Source organism: Denticeps clupeoides, chromosome 1 (assembly GCF_900700375.1).
Source record: "Denticeps clupeoides chromosome 1, fDenClu1.1, whole genome shotgun sequence".
Lineage (NCBI taxonomy): Eukaryota > Metazoa > Chordata > Actinopteri > Clupeiformes > Denticipitidae > Denticeps > Denticeps clupeoides.
In genome coordinates this window covers 16,245,648-16,266,048 of record NC_041707.1, presented here as the reverse complement: position 1 = coordinate 16,266,048, position 20,401 = coordinate 16,245,648, and the positions used below count along the sequence as shown (strand labels likewise).

Below are 20,401 nucleotides of genomic sequence, written 5' to 3'. Positions count from 1 at the left end.
TTAAATGCAGAAGACACATTTCATTGTGTGCATCTTGGGCTGTGCTGCGTATCACAATGACAAAAACTTTCACTTAATCCCTTACCGTCGCAGATGGATACATCACTAGAAGAAGGGAAAGTCACACCATTTTCCAACCCAGACATCCAGCTTCAGAGCGTGGCTGACTGGAGAAGTCAAGAATTTGGGGAGTGCCAAGACATGCCCTCGTCCCCACCTACTAGTTCTCCGCAGGTCCGTGAGGAGGGACTCCACTCATCCTTGACCCTGCAGACCTCAGAACCATGCACCACACCTATTCGCCATAGCATCAACATCTGCCATGGTTCCTCCCCTCTCCTCCTGTCACACTGTGTCTCCTTGGGGATGACCACTGTGGCTGTAGATGTTCACTTCTACCCCTCAGCTGCCCACACCACTACTCCTACAGGGTCACACAACCACCCCATGGCTTCCCGGCAGCAGGTCAGCTCCAGACAGGCCACTCAGGGCATAGATGTTGATCAACAAGCACACCATGGCCTCTATCATGGTGCGAAAAAACCATGATAGGCACATGATAGTGCTTGATGACTGATGATGATGTTTCTGTGAAGGTTGACAAAGTTTCGCCCTTCCATTCCAGAGGGCTTTCTCAAGTCTGCCTTGAGAAGGCAGGAAGACTTGAGAAAGCCCTCTGGAATGGAAGGGCGGAACATTGCCAAGGATCCATGACAAGTCCAGTTGCCAGTAAAATAACCTTTTTTTTTTTAACTATTGCTGTTGCAACACGCCATGTCACCAGTCACAAGCACCAGCAAGAAAACTGTCCATCTGACTGTTCATGCTGGGGGGTATAACGCTGATGAAGCCGTTGGATGTGAAGTATTTTATGTTTAATCACAATTTGTTCCTATCCTGGCATAATATCTTTCATCAGACTGTGAGGGCAATGATTACCACATATTCCTCCTTTACTGGAAGACAGGAAGCATAACAAACTGGATAAGCTAGTTTCTTTGGGTTGATACCACAAGTCACTGAGTGATGACAGTGATGTGTCGTACATCATTCCGAGGGGTTACATTTTCAAACTTGCGGCATTTGTGGACAAATGAACCTTTCCATATCAGAACAGATACCCGCACAGGGATCTGTCAAAACTGTCCCATCCCATGTGTATCAAAACCATCCCCTAGCCATCCCTGTCCTTATATCCATCCCCATGTTCACCAACAACAAAATTAATTCCCATATACCCATATTTGTCTTATTTGAAATGTTGCCATATTTCTGAAAAGGGGCAGTGCTTGTATGTTTGTGTAATAGGTCAGTGACATCTTACTAAAGACAATCTAGCTTTGGACATTGTTCCCACATTTCAAAGTATTCTAGTTTAAATAAATTGACATTGGAGGAAAAAAAAAGGCATTTCATTTTTTTTTAATGTTTCTGCACTCTGAATCAAGAAGTAAATATTCAGCCTAGTATGACTTTTGATGGGTTTGATTGTGGTGCTCTTTATGTGCTCAATGTGGCTGTTTCTTCGAATGAATTCTTAAGTTTAATTATAATAACAATAACATAAATTATGTGACATAGCTCAGACTAAAAAGAAGTCATCAGTTTTAACACCCTAATTTTCAACACAATTTGTATAAATATTTAGATATTATTCACATCAATTAATGTTATCTTTGACAGCCTTGTACATAACTTCAATATATTGTTACATCCATTCCGAAGCATTCATGCAGCCTTGGATGGTATATTTAGACTTAATGCAAGAGTAGATATACAATACCAGTCATTTCTATAATGTAGATTCCTAACAACATATTGGGCTGGAATAGGGTTTAAGACTCTGAATTTGTGTTTAAAAGGTTTGCCATACAACCCGTGCAATACTTGTAGTGGAAATGAATGAGAATATTGCAAAAAATGTTATAGAATTTCTCAATGATATGAACCAAATACAATATATTAGTAATCATTTGGTCATAATATATATATTTATTTATAATACGTTTTATATATATATATATATATATATGTGTGTGTGTGTGTGTGTGTGTGTGTATAGGCATTTGTACTGCATTACATTTTTCTTTCTGTTCCTTGTTTTTTCTGACTTCACAAAATTAGGTTTTGTAATATGAGTGTTGTGACACTTTACATAACCTCCTTGGTAGACCTAAGAGTTTTAGTGCTTTTGTTGTTATAAAGCAACCAACTTACTCATGTTTCTCCTGGCTTGACATCTGCAAAAGTTACCCAGCAACCTGTCTTATACTGCCAGCTGGTAATTTGAACCCATCGGGTTACAGAGGCAAATGAGTAATAACTTCTTTAAACATACTTAACAAAAATAAGATTGAAATATTGCTAAATCATGTCAGTTTTACTATAGCTACATTTTGTGTGAACTGGACTATATTTTTAACTTTACTTGATTCATACTTATTTCACTAGTTAGATTGTCTCCAGAACAATACTGTTCTGCATTTGAGATGAATAAAGATGAACATTAGGGCTACATTGATGTAACTTCAAGAATTTAGGCATTACATTTAGGCCCATTGACCTTCTTTACTTTGGTGGCAGCTACTACTTTTTAGTGACAGTATGTGAACAAAGTCACTTAAAATGGTGCAGTCATTATTTGTGCACATAGAATTTTGGTTAAAAGAAAACAAAAAAAAAACTGACGCATAAAACCCTACAACTATTAGCACCCCTTGTAAAAATGGGTAGGGCAATCAATCAGTGACAACAAACCTTTAATTGATTTTTTTCCACCAACAGTAATCTCTCTTACCTTTGTGCTGAATGTGGGGGCAAAATAAACTTCAGCTGATGTCTGCATTCTTTTTTTTATTATTAATCAAACTGTACACTTCAGATCGATTCAGGTTACTATGTTTCCATTGTTGATGGATGACTCAAGGTGTCCGTTTCATCTCATATTTGTGCCCCAGTTGTTCAGCAAATTATAGATGCAGGTCTGACAGTCAACTTTAATGGTGATGATATCTGTCACACATGCATTTTTTCTAGTATTTATTTCTTAACGATGATTAATATATTAATGATATAAAGCTATTTCCATTGTTCAGGGCCTAATTTAAATTAGGATAACGCAGCGATATCATGTCATAATATGTTGAAGCATGAATTAAAATTAATTAAAGGATTTTAGATTTGGTTCACACATACTTTTTAGTCATACTGCAATCTTTAAGCTGCTATGAGGTGTATATATAAAATGGTGCATATAAATGCTGTATATAATGTCTCCCGTTTTGTCAAACAAATCCATACTCACATTCAAATGAGTATTAAGCAAGAACCACTAGATTATGTATGGTATCAGATTTCTTTATGAACACATACTAGAAGAAACATTGTTACAGCACAAAAAAAATCTCTTGTTGAAAAGAAACAAATCATTCAAGCAACATGTTCAGACAATGGGTACAGGAAACAAAAATACATTCAAATGGCTTCCATCATGTCAGCATTTTTCTTCATGAAACTCGTGTTTGTAAAAAGTGTAAAGTAACTTGATGTACTGTAACTCCAAACAAGTATTTTAAGCGATGTATTAAAAGATAGGCAACTTTTGTAAAATTCTTCTTGTTCCACTCAATAAATCTCATACTGAACAAACAGCGTTGTTGTGATTTTGATTTGTGTGGGGTTTGGGAAGTGCGATATAAATATCCTCTGTGCATGTGCAGCAGCCGTACGTAGTTCAATATTGAACAGAAATAAGTTTGATCATGGAATTGAAAAAACTAAATAAAACACCCAAAGGTAAATTGAAACAAATGTTCACATTTCGATAGATGTATCTGGTACCTGTTTTATGCCTTTACACTTAACTCAAAAGCTTTTATACAGAACAATTGTTAAATCTGTAAATTGCCAATCATTTATTTTCTTACCAACAATGATATTGCCCATATAAAATTCCAAATGAAAAATGTTAAGATGCTAAAAAGTGATTGTTTATTTTTACTTTGAATTATATTTTATTCAAGAGAAAAGATGTCATATTTGAATGTCAGAAAGATTCAAATTGTACATACACATCCATTCCAGCTATTCAGGCCTGTAAAAAGCTGAAAAAATTTTCAATGTGGAATGTTGCTATAAATCATGAAATCTGTTTATAGAATGAAGTGTTTAAAGTCTCCTTTTAGCATGTCTTAAGGTGTGCAAACAGAACTCTACTGTTGCATTTGGTTTGGGGATGCACTTGTTCTTCTAAAAAACGCAGCCTGGTAAAGATATCAGCTTGAAGGCTGTATACGTTCCACCACAAACGACAAATTTCTTGACATAAATGATACCATCAAAAGTATAGGTTTTCTTTGCCAAGAGCAGTGACTATGTGTGCCACAAAATTCACCTGCATTTTAAAGCATTTAATTATTTAAGTTTTTTTTTTTAGTGTGTAAAGTGCCGCTTTACACACTGGCATTACCAGCGTTTCTAGCGCCTTCCATATGACTCTGTTGTGCTGCCTAAATGGCAGGAATGGATATGTATTTACAAATGAAATAAGATTAGAAGTCAAAATCTTTTTTTCTGATTTGGTGTTGTATTTGCTATACCATTGTTCTATAAAGTAGCAGGTATAGTGGACACAAATGGACAGATACAGTATTTTTGAGAAGTATGATCATGATTGTGTGATCATTTTATAGGCTTAAGTCTTTGCTCTTCTAAACACTGGCATTACCAAATTTTACATTCTACTTATTCTTATGTACTTTAATTGTGGCTAAAGTTCTGATCTACCAGACTTCTGCTCACCAGCATCAGACTGAGCAGGAATATGGAATGCAACATAAGGACACCTTTTGGTGTTTAGGCAAACAAGTCTCTCCAAAGATGCTTTTTTGACTATATTAAATCCAGTTTGGCCACCAAATGTGCTGGGCTTCCAATATTCAGGGGAACATATTGGATTTCCCATCAGGCCTTTCAAAGAGAATGGTGCCCCAATTTCAACCATACTTTGGCCAAAGATAGAATTGGGTCTGGTCTTTTCCAATAAGAGTGCAGGGTAAAACTCCAGAGCATCAATGTCACCATATAGTTCCTCCAACTCTCTTGCCATCTCCTTGTCATCTGTTTTCGAAAAAAACAAAACAAAGTTTGTTAACCACTCAATTCAGACTATAATATAGAATAATCCTTGTATAATATTTTTTTGCTAAACATGAAAATTAATGTATATGCTAAAAGAATGAACAATTTTTGTGTCACCGGTAAAATCATAGAAGGATGTGTATGGCTCCAGATTGAAGCGTTTGCGGTACTCATTGAATGACTGCAAACGTAGCGCCCTGGACTCCTTAATGACTCCCTCAGCAACTCTGGTTACAACTTGGGCAATGTTTCGACCACCACCTATCTGTCCAACATGTGCAGTCAGGTAAGTGTACATGTGAGAGTATGCAGACAAGACTACACATTCAAAAAAACACATGCAAATATCACAGTAAAACAATGCATTAAACTGTGCAGTGAGGCAGAGACATTATTGTGTGTCTGTGTGAAAAACAGCAAACTGCTTCATCCTGAAAGAACGAACCATTTTAGTTTCAGGGTCACTTCTTGTACTGAATACTAAAGGGAAAGTAAACCCTAGAAATTTCCTCTGTGGGCCTCATTATTTGTATTCTCAACAATCTTTCAGCCAAAGGAACTAAGCTGCTGCCAAAATACATTACATTACATTACAATCCAGCTGCAGTGGTATACATGGTAACAAAATGACCACTGATAACTGTAACATAACAAACTTTCTAATACAAATGAATTATACAATAACCACATATCCCTATTGACAATGATCATGTGAAAATGTCAAGATTGGCATTGCTTACATATAGTATCTGCAACACACAAATCTAACTTTCCTTTCTCATGGTTTCTCCTGAGAATTTTAAACAGGTTATCTACATTTCTATAACATAAATTGCAATGGTGATAGAAATTGCTGCATGCACAGAAAGTTGCCAGGGATGATGACAGAAAAAAATGCGCTCGTGGAAAACTTGTGCCAAGGAAGTGATACCATCTACTTCATCACTTTATCTGTCAATTATAGGATAATGTGCCCTTCATACACGATTACTACTCTACACGATTACTTGCACATACTAGCTTTAGTAAAAAAAATGTGTAGACTTTAAAAGAAAGAAAGAAAGCAAATTTTCACCTGTCCTGCTTGTTGAAGAGAAAATGCCTCAACGAGTTTCTCCACGCCATAATGGGTGAGGATAGTGGTGTTGAAAAGGAACTGGATGTAGGGTATATTGTCCCCATTGATGTTGAAGCTGTCTGGCATGAGTGGGTGCCAATGGTAGAGCTGATTAAACTCTACAGAAATGCGGTTCTGGTACTGGAACTGGGCATGGAAAAGTAACTCTGGATCAAACTTCAGCTTCAGAAGGTAACCGCTGAGGTGTTGGACGTAGTCCTCAATCACAATCCTTATGGTCTCACCTCCAAAATAAGAGACCTTTGCTATTAGCATAAGTGACAATAGGTCCACAAGGGCTATCACAGCTTACACTCTCAACTAAGACCATTTTCTAGGAAAGTTTAACAATTAGTACCACCAATACTTAAAACCCAGATCCCACATTCTTACCAATAACAATTAGCCTAGCAGTCTGGAAGAGCTGCTCGTCATCCCAGGTTGGATGTTCCTCCTTCAGAATATCACAGATGCGGTTGTGTTCTCGAAGCCACAAGGTGCCATACATGCTGAGGCCTGGCAGGAGCCCAAACACCTCCTGACCAAATGCCAACCGTTGCTCGGGGGGAACATTTGCTGGGTAGCTCATGTTTACCTCTGCCTCAGCTTCAGTAGGTGGATACATCTCACCATTCAACATCTTTGGAGAGAAAAAAAAGGAAGTAGACAAAATATCAGGTGACAAGATCCTGTAAAATGTATTCCTGATTTAATACCTGAAGATTTCAATAATGAAATATAGTAGACAATTAATTGTCATACAAATTTTTTTTTTATTACATTACTTTAGTGTAAGCCTAATTGTAGTATAATACTAAAATACTAATCTATTTATTGGCATTCACCCCCAGGATAATGAAAATAATATTCTATAATAAAACAAATCTATAATTTATATATAATTATATTATTTAATAATAATATAATTATATTATTATTAAAAGGTTACACTACTGTTGCCCTTTAAGATTAGTTAAATAACCTTATAAACATGAATTTGAATAAAAAATATTACAAAATGAATACGATACTGATTGACAAATTGAAATAATGACCTAGTCAAACCCACAGTTGCTGCTGCACCAGATATAATGCCTCTTTAATCATTGCAACAGTTTTCAACTGTAATAAGATGTAATGTGGCAGACTAGTATTAGTGCACATATCATTCCATAGGAACTCAGGGCCTGTCTAGTTCATGGAGATTTTCAATTAATTAACAATCATTTATAACATGTAATGTAACCTCTCTTTTGCAACAGGTCTACTTAAGGCACTGAAGATGGTACAGAAAAATGCAATTTGTCAAGTGTTTATATTGCTTTGGCAGTAAGCTCTACAAAGAGAATTTATGATAAACACCCTAAAGGCAACTCCAAACTACTACATGGCAGAGTGTAGAACTTGCCAAGGATTTCTCCCATATAATTATTGTGCAATAAGGACCTATTGGCCTCATTTAATAGAAAAAGCATTAGATTGTCAAAAACTATTGTTTCATACAATTGTGAAGATACATTGTACATAAAGTTTACCTGATACTTCAGCTTCCCATCTTTGTGAAGCCTAAGATTCAGCTGTCGCGCCAGATTATCTCCATATATATGTCCTGCATCAACCTATCGAGATATCAGGTGGGGAAAAAGAATCAGATGATATGTCTAAACTACTAACACGGGTTTTGGAAAGCCTTCTTCTCAGCAGAATGGTAATCAGGCATTCTGGACAAAGTAATACACTCACTTCCCACTTATGTGAGATACCTAAACTCACAGAACATAAAAACAAGTCGTGTAAGTTGTTGTGGATAAATGCTGCCAAATGCTGTAAATGTAGGTATAGACAATAGAGATATTGCTAGTAGCACACTTTCCCACTGTGGGCAAAAAAATGTGGCAGTTGGTGTTACATCAGGATTATTACATCAGCAGCGCTGGCTAAAGACTAATCCAACCATCAACCTAATATAGACACTGTCTGTCTTCATAAATACTAAGTGCGCAAGAAGGTATAATTCACACAGTGATCAGATGGATTTATGTGTATATGAAAACACATCCATTATCTTGAGCAGGGTCATAAAGACTCAAGAACATCACAGTGCAAGCATAAAACATGGCAAAGTCCCAGCGAGTAAAATATATTTAGGTCATAAAATGTTACCTTTATACAGAAAATATGACAAAAACATTATGCTCAAGTTATTTTTATTTGACACCATTTGCTAGTATTTAGTTGACGTTTCCTAATGGCACTGTCATGTCTTTCAAATGTCACACCATTTTCTCCAGAGAACTGCTATTTCAACTTGCGTGTGCTTAAATGCATCTGGGCAGACAATAAACATTCTTGAAAGGGAAGAGTAATTTTTCAGCTGGTTAAGTAATTGTTATTAAATGTGAAAGCCCCGCCCTGACAGCTCCTCATGTCCCCATTAAGCGGGTCATTAAATGTGGCCAACCTGGTGGATGTGAGAATTGGGCCTGATTTTCCTGGGGATGGATGAAAGGGCAGCAAAGGCCTTGTGTAACATTTGCTGCCTTGTTTTACTAGCTCAAGACATGAAAAGGGGAACTTGATGTACTTACTCCATGGCCTAGGGCTTTGGTAAACCCCAAACCCATTCTGTTGTGGGTTTTGAAAAACTGGTGAGTGAAGTATTGCGCAAAGAAGGCAAACATCAGGTTGGTTCCCTGAGGGTCGGGCTTGAACTTCTGTCGTATCAGAAATTTGTTCACAAGCACCTTGGGGTCTGGGAGAGTTGGCTTTCCTAGAAAACAATTGGAAACACATTGTGCATAATACAATTACTGTATACAAATCCTATCCAAGGCCACTGATATTAATCAATAGATTCATTCTAAAAAGTTATGTTGAACAGTAGTAGTCAGGATTGGCCAATTCTGACAGCTGTTAAAAGTCTGTGACTCCACCCCTCTGCAGCGGCGACATTTTCGTGAACTCTGTTTGGTGAACTTTTGTGTGAATTTGTACCTGGAAACCTTTTGAGTTCTGGCAACCGCCACACGCTCACGGGCTTGTTTATGTTCTCCCCTTTTTCCCCTGTTTTCAGCCATAGCGCTGGTTTTGTTTCAGTTATTAATAAATCCTTGTTTCAGAATGTCCCGACTCTGCGCTTTCTTCCACAGTCAGCTCACGGCGTGACAATGTCACCGCTCCAACAAACAACGCAGAGGAAGAAAGACGCAGCCAGGCGAGGTGAAAGCGGGTGCCAGGTTACGAGCCCCCTGTTCTGGTGGAGCACTTTCTTCCCAGCAAGCCATGGGGCGCGGCGCCACGTGATGACGTTGACCCCTGGAGAGTCAGCGAAACCCGAAAGAGACAACGGAGGCATTCTGCCAGCAGAGAGAAGGGCCGGCTTCAGACAGAATGGCTGCGAGTACTGCCCATGGGACCTGATCGTGCCTTGGGTCTGGGATGTCAGCAGGGTGGACGACCCTCGGGACCACCGGTGGGAGGACATGGATTACGAAAGTGACAATGACGTGGATTGGTGGGAGTACGAGGAGTACGATGGAGACATGGACATGATGAGAGTGACGAAGACGCGAATTGGGCGGTCGGTGGTCGTTCCGAGGAGACCCATGTCACTCCCAGAGGTGGGAGGACAGCGAGGAGGAAGACAGTGACGCAGGGGTAAGCTGGTGGAACAGGGCGACGGGAGGTCACCAGCCAGCAACTGCACTGCCAGGACTGCCTCGCAGGGAATCCGCCTCTCCAGCACCAGTCACAAACCCTCTGCCCGGATGTTCCCCAGCTAAAAGGCAGCGCAGCATCAGCGCCCCCACCTGCTGTAGAGGACGTCCACCACCCTCCACACCACACACCCACCACCATCTACAGACATGCGCCCAGCCCCGTTTGGGACATCCCTCTGGTCCCAGGACCCTTCAGAGGAGCAGCAGGTACATGTCCTTTATAACATCCTGTGGCGTGTACTTTGCTGCTCTTGCCTCCCTTTCAGACGTGGAGAAGACCACCACCATCTTCACGTGTCTGACTGGGTCAGCATGGGGCTGGGGCGCAGCCCTATGGCAGCAGGGAGAGATGGACAGAATGAGTTTCGGGACTTCCTGGAAAGACTGAGGGCGGAGTTTGATCGGCCTGAGCCAGGGATCAAACTCTGCCCCACCACCACATCCAGATCTTGGCTGTGCTCCCTGAGGAGGTCCCAGAGAGGGAGTCAGAAGACCCTCTCTTCTGTCTATCTGTGTGTGTGTGTGTGTGTGTGTGTGTGTTATTTGTGTCCGTATGTCGCCCCCACTTCCCCTCTGTGTGTCCACCAGATGGCGGCCCAGAAGTGGAGCCGAACCCCAGGGAGGAAGTTCCTAACCGGACTGCACTGGTCCAGGACGAGGTAGACGAGCCCCAAGGTACCCCTAAGTCCAGCTGGGGGGGGGGTGTTCCCCCCAAATTTTTTTTGAGGGGGTACAGTTTGGGTTGGGGGCTCCTCCTGAGTGGAGGGTAGGTGGGGTTAAGCAAGAGAGTGGGGTCTTCCAGGAGCCGGTACGGAGGGTGGGGCAGACATGGGCCTGCGTCTACCTCCAGAGGGGCGTAGTGCCATAGAGCCCCCGGGGAGGCATGAGGACCCAGCTGGGACAGGCAGGAAGAGGGCCTGCTTGTACCAATGGATGCAGAAGGGGCTAACCGGATGGTCTGGCAAAGCCCCCACACTGGCACCAGGGATGTGCAGCGAGAGGGGCTGCATATGCCCAGAAGGCATTAGCCTGGAGTGCCATGAGCGGTCGCCGGAGGTTCCGGGACTGCCTCCCTGCACGGTGTAGGGAGAGAAGCTGGCCGCTCTGCCAGCGGGGATGTTTAGCAAGAGGGGCTGCCTGATCCCTGAAGGTACCAGACAGGGGTGCCGTATGTGGTTGCTGGAGGCTCCGGGACCACCTCCCTGCGCGGGGGCCGGAACGACGCAAGAGGCATCAAAGGGGACATGCAGAGACAGGGCCCTCACGTACCGGGAACGATCGGCCCTGATTTGTGTGTGCAGGTTGGAGGGTCCGGGTACCTGGCTACCTTTTGAGTTCTGGCAACCGCCACATGCCTTCGGGCTAGTTTATGTTCTCACCTTTATTCCCCTGTTTTCAGCCATCATGCTGGTTTTGTTGCAGTCATTAATAAATCTCTGTGTCAAAATGTCACAACTCTGTGCTTCCTTCCCCCGTCAGCTCACCAATGTGACAGTAGTGCTCAGGCAAACTTCGTAGTAACAGAGTAGCAAAGCGGGCCCAATGCTAGAGGCACAATCAACTAACAGCGGCACCCTGTCATAACTGAGTTTATCTATGGCAGACATGCTTAGTTCTGATACTGTTCAGTAATTTAATGATCAGCTAGTAATGTCAGTAACTTACACCGTGAAATCATGAGGGAAAGACTACAATTATTGTAGATATTTAAAGCTCTTAACGATACATCTATTGATGTCTGTGTTGGTTTCTGTCATCACATTTAGTCAACTACTTTCAGCTGTTTAAGGAAGTGGCCCTGTAAACAGAAGGTTGCTGATTCGAATCCCGATCGGCCAAAGCGCCACTGAGCAAAGCACTGTCCCTACACACTTCTCCCGGGGTGCCTGTCGTGGCTGCCCACTGTTCACCAAGGGTGATGGGTTAAATGCTGAGGACAAATTTCATTGTGTGCACCATGTGCTGTGCTGCTGTGTATCTCAATGACAATCACTTCACTTCCCATTAGGAGTTGCCACAGTGGCTAATTTCCCGAATTACTAATACTGATTGTGGAGGGTTACTTTTGTTCTATAATTTTTTTGTCTGTCTGTTTTAGGGTGGAGTTGCAGTACATTTACATTTACATTTACGGCATTTGGCAGACGCCCTTATCCAGAGCGACTTACAACGTGCTTTCAAGTTACCATCGATGAAGAGATCAATTCCGGTTCACTAGGACCCCAACTATGAATACATCTATTTTATTCACTCTGTTGTAGATTCTGTACACAAAGTTCGACAACAAGAAAATTACAATTTAATCTAAATATTCTTTAAAGAGGAAGGTCTTGAGATGTCGTTTGAAGGTGCTCGGTGACTGAGCTGTTCTGACCTCGAGGGGAAGTTCATTTCACCACCGAGGGGCCAAGACAGAGAAGAGTCTAGCTGAATGTTTTCCTTTTACCTTCAGAGATGGAGGGACCAGGCGAACAGTACTAGAGGCTCGGAGTATACGAGGTGAAGTGCGAGGTGTAATAAGGGCTGTGAGGTAGGATGGTGCTACTCCATGTTTGGCTTTGTAGGCCAGCATCAGTATTTTGAACCTGATGTGTGCAGCTACTGGAGGGAGCCATTGGAGGGAGCGTAGCAGAGGGGTGGTGTGGGAGAATTTGGGAAGGTTGAAGATTGTCTACGGCATCAAATTGGTCAGAGGTTGGTATTAAAAAAAAAAAAAAAAAAACCTTTGTTACTAGAACTATCTGCAGTAAGTACAGTATCTCCTACCTTTCACACCCATAGGTGTTGGGCAGTCCTCTGGCACAGGGGGTAGAATCCGTGTGTAGTAGGTGGTGTTTGAGTACGATTCCCAGTTCAGATAATCATACTTGGAGTTGTACGTCGGAGGACTTGGTATTAAGTTGGATCGTGCTGGTGTTAAAAAAAAAAAAAAGACAATAAGTCTAGCAATTCTGCAGTTGTGCATAAGGACAAACCAATGTGACTGTGCTTATATACTTGTAACCCGCTTACTTTGAGTTACATGTATTTACTCTTAAAGTGATTTTTTTTTAATGTTTGCAGTTTGGCCCTTGGGTACATCGTTTTTCCTGTTTGCATTATTATCCTACCAGTGAAGAGCTCTTGATTTAAGCACTTGTGCGCTATGCCAAAGACATTCAGTATTAATATTTTTCCTGAATGTTTCTAAATCCCCAATGGATTCAAAATCAAAACACCAGATGTCTGCTTCACACTGGTCTAGACACAGATCTCAACCTAACAAATGAAGGATTTCCCCAATTCAAAATGAAATTATGCTGCAAGAATGAAATCACATTTTAATTTTGGTGGCTACAGAACTCTGTTTCTAAAGAACAATTAGTTGCATCATTGCTAACCTGTGTATAAAATATAACTAGGCTATACGATCAGTTATACTATCAAAGAGTATCCAAAATCAAGGTATGTCACCATGCTGTCATCTGAAAAGAAATGACGTTTCAGAGAATAGGGACTGTGGTTTGATAAAACTTTCGCATTTTGGACTGTTGCAGAACATGGTAGTATTTAGTTAAAGAGAGTGAACAGGAACATGAACAGTTGCTAAAACAGCTGGAAGTACAGTACAAAGTATTCCTCCAATCAAATGACAGAACAGAGTCTCTATTACAATATATTACCTTCAATAAAATATTATATGTAATAATCGTCCCAGCCTTCTTTATTATTCATGCATGTATCAGTGCAACATCAACTAACCAATTCAGTGATTTTTCCCAGACATGGATGCATCATTTTGAAATAAAGTGTACTGATTGAGAAAACTCCTTTCACAATTCAGTTATATCTAGGATTATACTTAATTCCTGTATGACAGAAGAGCTCAAAATATATTAAACATAATGCTTCTTTTAGAAATCGGAATGCCTGGAGACACACAATCTGGTTCCCTAAATATCAGACAAAGCTCCGGTTACACTACATACATTACCATTTATGATAAAATGGATTATGAATGTGCAAGACATAGGTGTATACATAACTAGACCGGTGAATTGTGGAAGGAAGGTGACATTTAATTCCATAAATCAGTCTTGAATCAGTCTTTTTCATCTGTCAAAGAGTTTTGGGGGATCTTGGACAGCACAAGAGATAAAATCTGAGGAATGTGGAGTTCATTAACCATGCACCATGCTGCTATGGCAACAGCACAAAAGCTTGACCTGCTAGACAACGCGGTGAAGTAATGCAGTAAGATTGAAACCTTCCATTCGTTCAAAACCACCCAGCCTGCATCCTGCACAAGGCAAACACCTACCGTGCCAGGCAGGTGTTAAAGAGAAAGTTATACAAGCAATAAAAACTATGGAAGGAAGTGATAAGACATGGCTGGTAAATCATCTGGCTTTGGGGCCACTTATCACCAGGCCGAATCAGAGTAAATATCTACAGGATGTCAGGACTGGTCTGTCTCCCACACATAGCTCACATGGTGGGCCTAGGAGTAGAGGCAACATAAGAACCAATGCACTCTTAATTAGAAAAGCTGCTTTGTTTAAGCTACACTATATCACACACTATATTTTAGCAGTTTTTAGTCTAAATATGACATTACTTTCATTCACTTTCTAGAACCAATTAGTTTCCACTAAGTCCTACTAAAGGACATGCAGCTGCTGGAGGCGATCATGGGACACTGGGTGCAGGGTGGGACTCATCCAGGATGCTACACAAATACGTACTCCATTTACTCACAGAATCACACCTATGGACAATGTAGAGTCGCCAATTCACCTAGTGTGCATGCCTTTGAATGATGGGAGGAAACGGGCATTGGTGGCCTAGTGGTGTGTCACAATGACAATCACAAAAAAAAAAAAAAAAATAACCCGGAGGAAACTCGCACACCACCTTGTGCCCACACAAGGTCCGAGTCGGGATTTAAACTCAGTGCAACTGGTTTCAGCTGTATCAAGATTTTTAAATAAACAAATTACTAGGGGTGCAAATTTTGAAATTGGTCCAGAAATGTCCAGTGATTAAACATGAATGGTGCTTACAGTTAGCTGGCTCCGGTGCTCGCTATGAAGATCTCGCGTTCTGCAGTCCCAAAAAAAAACATTACCATTAGCACCAGAGCATGAGGAACTGTAATCGCCACTGGGCAAAAGCCCTCCCCACATATCAATGTCAATTCACTGTTGCGCCTCCTCCACCCATACGCCCCCTCTCACACCGTTGTAACTGAAGCTGAGCTGGAAGAGACGCAGAAAGAAGGAGAAAAACAGTGTAGAAAAGCACCCTGGGATCATCCTTGAAATGTATGAACTTCCTGTATTTCAACCTTACTATATGTGTTTGAATGATTCTGTATGTTCAGATATGACGCAAAATAGAGGTTACACATTCCCTACTTTCACTGTTCTGTTCAAAAGTGAAAGTAAAATACAAGTGGAGCCCAATACAAGCTGTCTTGTGCAGCCCCACCCCACAGCTTTCACATCTTGTACAAACCACAGAAAAACTGCAACTGTCTATCAAAAATGCATTTGAACAGGCCAAAAACAACACACCCATGGGCCAAAAACTGGACCATACCATAGGATACCTGTATCGTCACACCCTTAACAAACATAGCATTTCCTTATTAGTTTAGTTCCTCCGTTAGTTCTTCTCTACATGTATGCATTCCATCATTAAGTCATTTCCAGCTACAAGAGTAATTGGTTTTGACCAATTTTGTGTCTGTTTTAATCCACCGGACAATCGACAAAAAAAAAAAAAAAAAGGACATTTCTTAACATTTGAACAGCAGTGTGTATTATCTTGTATCTAATTAGTAACATTTGCAAGAACACTGAAAAATGATGAACCTTACATCATTTAGAAAAATATTACTTGAATTAATTGGCTGAGAAGCTACTAACCTGTGAGCACAATCCGCATCAGTGTGCCTCGTAGGAAGGTATTGTTGATGATGCTCCAGAGCCACTGGAAGTGTGTTAGCATGTAGTGGATGATCTCTGGTCCGGGTTTCAGGAGCCTCTGGAGTCTTGTCCAAATCTCCGCTATAGAAGACAACCATTTCAACTTATAAATTCTGAGCTGTGCACAAAGGGTGTGTGACATCCTCTCATCTGGTTAAAACTCAGCTTCCTACTTTGTTCAGGAGTTTATGGTCTATGGTGTATTAGTTGGTAATGGCAACATAAACCAGGTTAGAGAGGGTAAAAGACTTTTGGCAGACACCTAATTTGTTTTCAGTTGCACTGCAGAGAATGCAATTCTGCATTTTTCTAGTAATTGTTTTATATGGGACTTTCAAATAGGGTTGCACAAGTAGTCAAACTTTAATCACGATTTTGGTTGCGACGATTGATGGTTGGCAATATTTACATTTTAAATAACCAACCACGGGGGGGTGAACAAAAGCATAGACTGAGCGGTAACCTCAAATTGTGACAGAGTGAGACAAGCGGCTGCATGCCCACCTGCAAGAAAGAGTCCCTCATTTGGGGTTGAAGAAGTTGGCAACCATAATAGATATATACACTAGATGTCACATTCAGCCCCTCGGCATGCATCAATAACGACGTCATATCAATCACACTTCTCTGACAGTACGAGCGAAAAAAATACCAGACTTTTGCACTGCGTACAGCTATAATAAGGAGCAAATAAAGAATCAATGCATAACATTTCATAAGTAAGATCTTATTTCATCATCTTGAATGTTACAAAATGTTGTGTTCGACAAATAACGTTATTCATGTTATAGACCTGAGCATCGGTCTTACCACCCCATAGGAAAGGCTTCTGTTCTATACACCTCTATATATTGTATAGTTAGTTAATAGTCTATAGTTCTTGACAAATCTATACAGAATTCCTCTCTTTATGGACCTGCCCTGTCTAAAGTTAAATAGCTGTTCATCTTCCATATGAACAAAAAAAAAAAAAACAAGTATTTAATAGTAACCTGCCTTTGGTTATTTCTTAAGCCAGAAAATGTTGAGGGGCTGATTATTATCTACAAAGGAACTAAATCTCCCATTTATTATTTACAAAGCAGCCAGATATGGTTGCTAGAAATCAATCAGGAATGCTGAGGGGGACTTCTCAAAATGCCACTAACACAGCTCTGAGCCCTAAACATTGCAGACTTCAAAAATACACACAGTCAGTCAATGTCCAGGATGAGCTGAACACCATCTATGGTTGGTTCACCAATAACCTGTCCTAATGAGACCGGGGAGGTGGTCATAGGCTTTCACGATACTAAAATGTAAAACTTGTTACTAGGGCTGCACGATTTGGGGAAAAAAAGACATATTGCGATTATTGAGATCAATATTGTGATATGCGATTGCGATATGATAAAGGACACTTGCTTGTATATCAATGAAAAGTCGCATATTAATAGTGAAATGTTTGATTTCAAAGTGAAACATACGAACTACTTATAACAACCTGAAATTCCCAGTGCTTTCAAAATACAATATTCTACTAAATTAAATAAATCACAAAAAACTTTTACATTACTGTCACACGACAAACCCTGGTAAGGCTAAACAACTGTTTTGATTATATTTTGCCATTATAAAATCTTGTATTATAGTTCTTACGTTTACCCTTAATGTTGTTTGGAGGCTGACTTGAACACAGGGATGCATAGCTTTGCTAGCTTAGCTAAGGTTAAGATTTATAAACTGAGGTGAATTTCTTTAGGAAACCTTCAAAGTTAACTAAACAGCTAAGAACAGTCTAAATAGTTAATGCCTGCGTTTAGCCAAAACGTTGTTTGGAGGCTGACTTAAACACAGGAATGCATAGCTTCGCTAGCTTAGCCTAGCTTTAGCTAAGGTAAGGATTTATAAAATGGGATTTTATAAAGGCCAAATATATTCAAAACAATAGTCCAGCCTCATCTATGAAATGTTTGGAGCGTACAGCGGTTTGTACAGCCCCAAGCAGCACAAGAGTGAGGCATTTTTATGCACTTCTCTCCATAGACATGTATATGCTTCACGCCACAGCAGAGCCTATTGCAATATGGCGACAACGTTGACGTACGACGCAGCGCGTCATGCGGCGTCTAACCATATGTCTATGAATCGAAAGTCATGTGACCAAATACGTCACATCCGACTGAAGCGAGACTTCAGTCAGCTCGCAAACTTTTGAGAGAATGGATCGGATATGTTGCCGATCCAATCCATGTACTAATCGTTTAAATCGCAGCTTTTTGCGTTCATGTAATCGCACAGACTGACATCGCGATTATGATTGCGATTAGATTAATCGTGAAGCACTACTTGTTACCAATACTAATGAAGGTTCTCAATTTCCGAGGAGAAAAACAAATGAAAAAGCAACCTTTTTTTAAATAAAGAATACTAAACTAAAAAAAGCACTCCTCGCTCCTTGCATATTACGTTTGAACAACATCTTTCCTCCCCCTTGAAACTTAAATTGGAACTCAGACAATGTGGAACATGATTTAATTTCAATGTAATTTAAAAACCGAAGGTTTTGCAGACATTTGAAACATGGTTACCTCTTGTGATGTAAAATGTTTTACTAATTTCAAAGAAATTCAAAGCAAATTATTATCATATAATAATTTGGAGGCAATTTTATTCCTAAAATAAATATGATTTATTATAGACTTCTAGTATATTTCTAGTCTTCTTTTCTTATTTTATTCTTCATAGAACCTCTGCTTCTGTTCACTTGTTCAGAGTTTTGTACCTGGATCTGGTTGAGGTGTAAAGTTCCCTGGAGAGGCCGTGTGAAAAGTGTCCAGGACATGCTAATATTCTATTTGCACACAGAAGCCGCCAGCAAGCAAAATCCCTGGAGCCCTGCTCCAGAAATGATTACTTTCAAAAGGCTAAACTCTCGCAGCGTGTGAATGATTGTGATTTAGTGATGCAAGCATAGTTCCTGGATGTCATGACCTTCAAATATGTAATGATAAAGTTTCCGCAGGAGTAAGACTAACATCCAGTTTACATACAGAGCCTAACATCCAGTTCTCAGGGGTGGCTTGAGGTCAAATGAGGGAATTTCACTGCTGGAAATTTTTTTCATAGGAGTGTTTTTCCACAGTTATTGCAAATAATCTTCTTTTAACTGCATTTCAGCACTAAACAGGAAACAGGAAAAATGTTTTCAGTTGGTGAAAACCTGAGAAAACTAGTGAATATAAACTGCAAGCAGTGCATAATCAACAGTAATGTCGGTATCTGTGAAGGTGAACAAGCATGCCCCACTGCTCACTAAAGGTGATGGTTAAAAGCAGAGGACACAATTCGCTGTGCGCACCGTGAATCACAATGACAATCACTCCACTTTCACTTTACTTACGGATAGTGCAATTTATTCCGTAGTAGCCAGTGCGGGTACAGTCACATTCATATCCGTCCGTCCCGAATCTCACACAGACCCCCATGTGCTGGCAGGGGTAGTAACAGCAAGGGTTAACTAAAACCAACACATAAAGAAATACTTCAGGCAAAGGCACTCGTGGAAATTCGATATAAATGGTCTGGATACAGCACCTTTAAAAAAAAAACAATGTTTGAATGTAAAAAACATTAATTTCCGACTGAAAATGTCCCCTGTGATCTGTTGGCAGCGTGAAGGTCTATTTCCTGCGAGTAAAGTGGAGCTCCAGGAGAGTCAAGATCAGACATGCTCCCTCAGAAACCCGCATACCTCCTCCAAGAGGAACAGGGACACTGAGACAAAAGTCGCGCAAGCTGTGCGAAAAAAGCGACCGTGAACTCGGGGTTTGGGGACACCCGCGAGCGAGTGGATTTAAAGTACACAGAGCTGCGCGGAAATTTAAATACATTAGTAGTAAAAAGTAGAGACTGCGCGGGTAACATTAAAAACTTGCGCAACACTAAAGGAAGCGGTAGGAGCTCCGTAACGCAACAGAAACAGAGCACATATTAAAATGTTGTTTTACTTTTCAATTCCTCCTCCTTTTGAATAAAACGCACTGGTTTTAATGGCGACGCGGGAACTTTTACCTGATTGTCCTGTGCCGATCTTCACTTCTTCACCTGGGCAACACAGCCCGTGCAACACCAAGATAAAAGTCCATACGGGCAAAAGACTGGTCACTAACAAGGGGGGGGAGTTCGTTTGAGTTAATAAAAGCATTGGCGAGAACAACCACAGCTCGTTTAAAAGTCGACGCAGACACGGAGGAGACATACCCTTCATCGTGGCCAAGGATGATGCTTCAGTGAACGGTGGTGTGGTGGCGGCTCACACAACACCTGGCAAGCTGCACTGGCGAAGAGGTATCAAAATAAAAGTCACGTCCGATAGGTGCGGGAACAACGTTGGCATCAGGGGCGAAAGGGGGGTCATGACCCCCGGATATCGGATCCCCCTGATATAATCGCAGGGCTCTAGAGGGCGACGTCGC

At 40.8% G+C, this 20,401-nt stretch overlaps 2 protein-coding genes across 4 annotated transcripts in view; one reads left to right on the top strand and one right to left on the bottom strand.

The window, feature by feature from the left end:
- The window catches only part of LOC114787940 (hemicentin-2), a 15,567-nt gene extending 11,977 nt beyond the window's left edge, over positions 1-3,590 (top strand). For both annotated transcript variants that reach the window (XM_028975926.1, XM_028975915.1), the window contains exon 18: positions 94-3,590. In XM_028975926.1, the coding sequence (XP_028831759.1) occupies positions 94-549 (456 nt within the window). In that variant the 3' untranslated portion in view covers positions 550-3,590. The remainder of the gene's footprint in view (positions 1-93) is intronic.
- Positions 3,342-20,401, bottom strand: ptgs1 (prostaglandin-endoperoxide synthase 1). 2 transcript variants are annotated; one of them, XM_028975938.1, is made up of 11 exons: positions 20,187-20,401; positions 19,998-20,090; positions 19,327-19,443; positions 15,885-16,025; positions 12,742-12,885; positions 8,845-9,026; positions 7,792-7,875; positions 6,650-6,896; positions 6,215-6,501; positions 5,257-5,404; positions 3,342-5,118 (listed from the first exon to the last, which is right to left on the bottom strand). In XM_028975938.1, the coding sequence occupies exons 1-11, from the start codon at positions 20,191-20,193 to the stop codon at positions 4,769-4,771; spliced, it is 1,800 nt and encodes a 599-aa protein (XP_028831771.1). In that variant the 5' UTR covers positions 20,194-20,401; the 3' UTR covers positions 3,342-4,768. The 2 variants fall into 2 exon arrangements, 1 of the variants encoding a protein (XP_028831771.1); XR_003749476.1 differs by having other exon boundaries at positions 4,986-5,118; positions 5,257-5,400.

Excerpts from the sequence above, each read along its gene's own strand:
- ptgs1 (XM_028975938.1), bottom strand. Across the intron at positions 16,026-19,326 it reads CGGAATAAATTGCACTATCC|CGGAGATTTGGACAAGACTC; the intron begins GTAAGTAAAGTG and ends TGTCTTCTATAG. Across the intron at positions 9,027-12,741 it reads AACACCTATGGGTGTGAAAG|GAAAGCCAACTCTCCCAGAC; the intron begins GTAGGAGATACT and ends ATTGTTTTCTAG.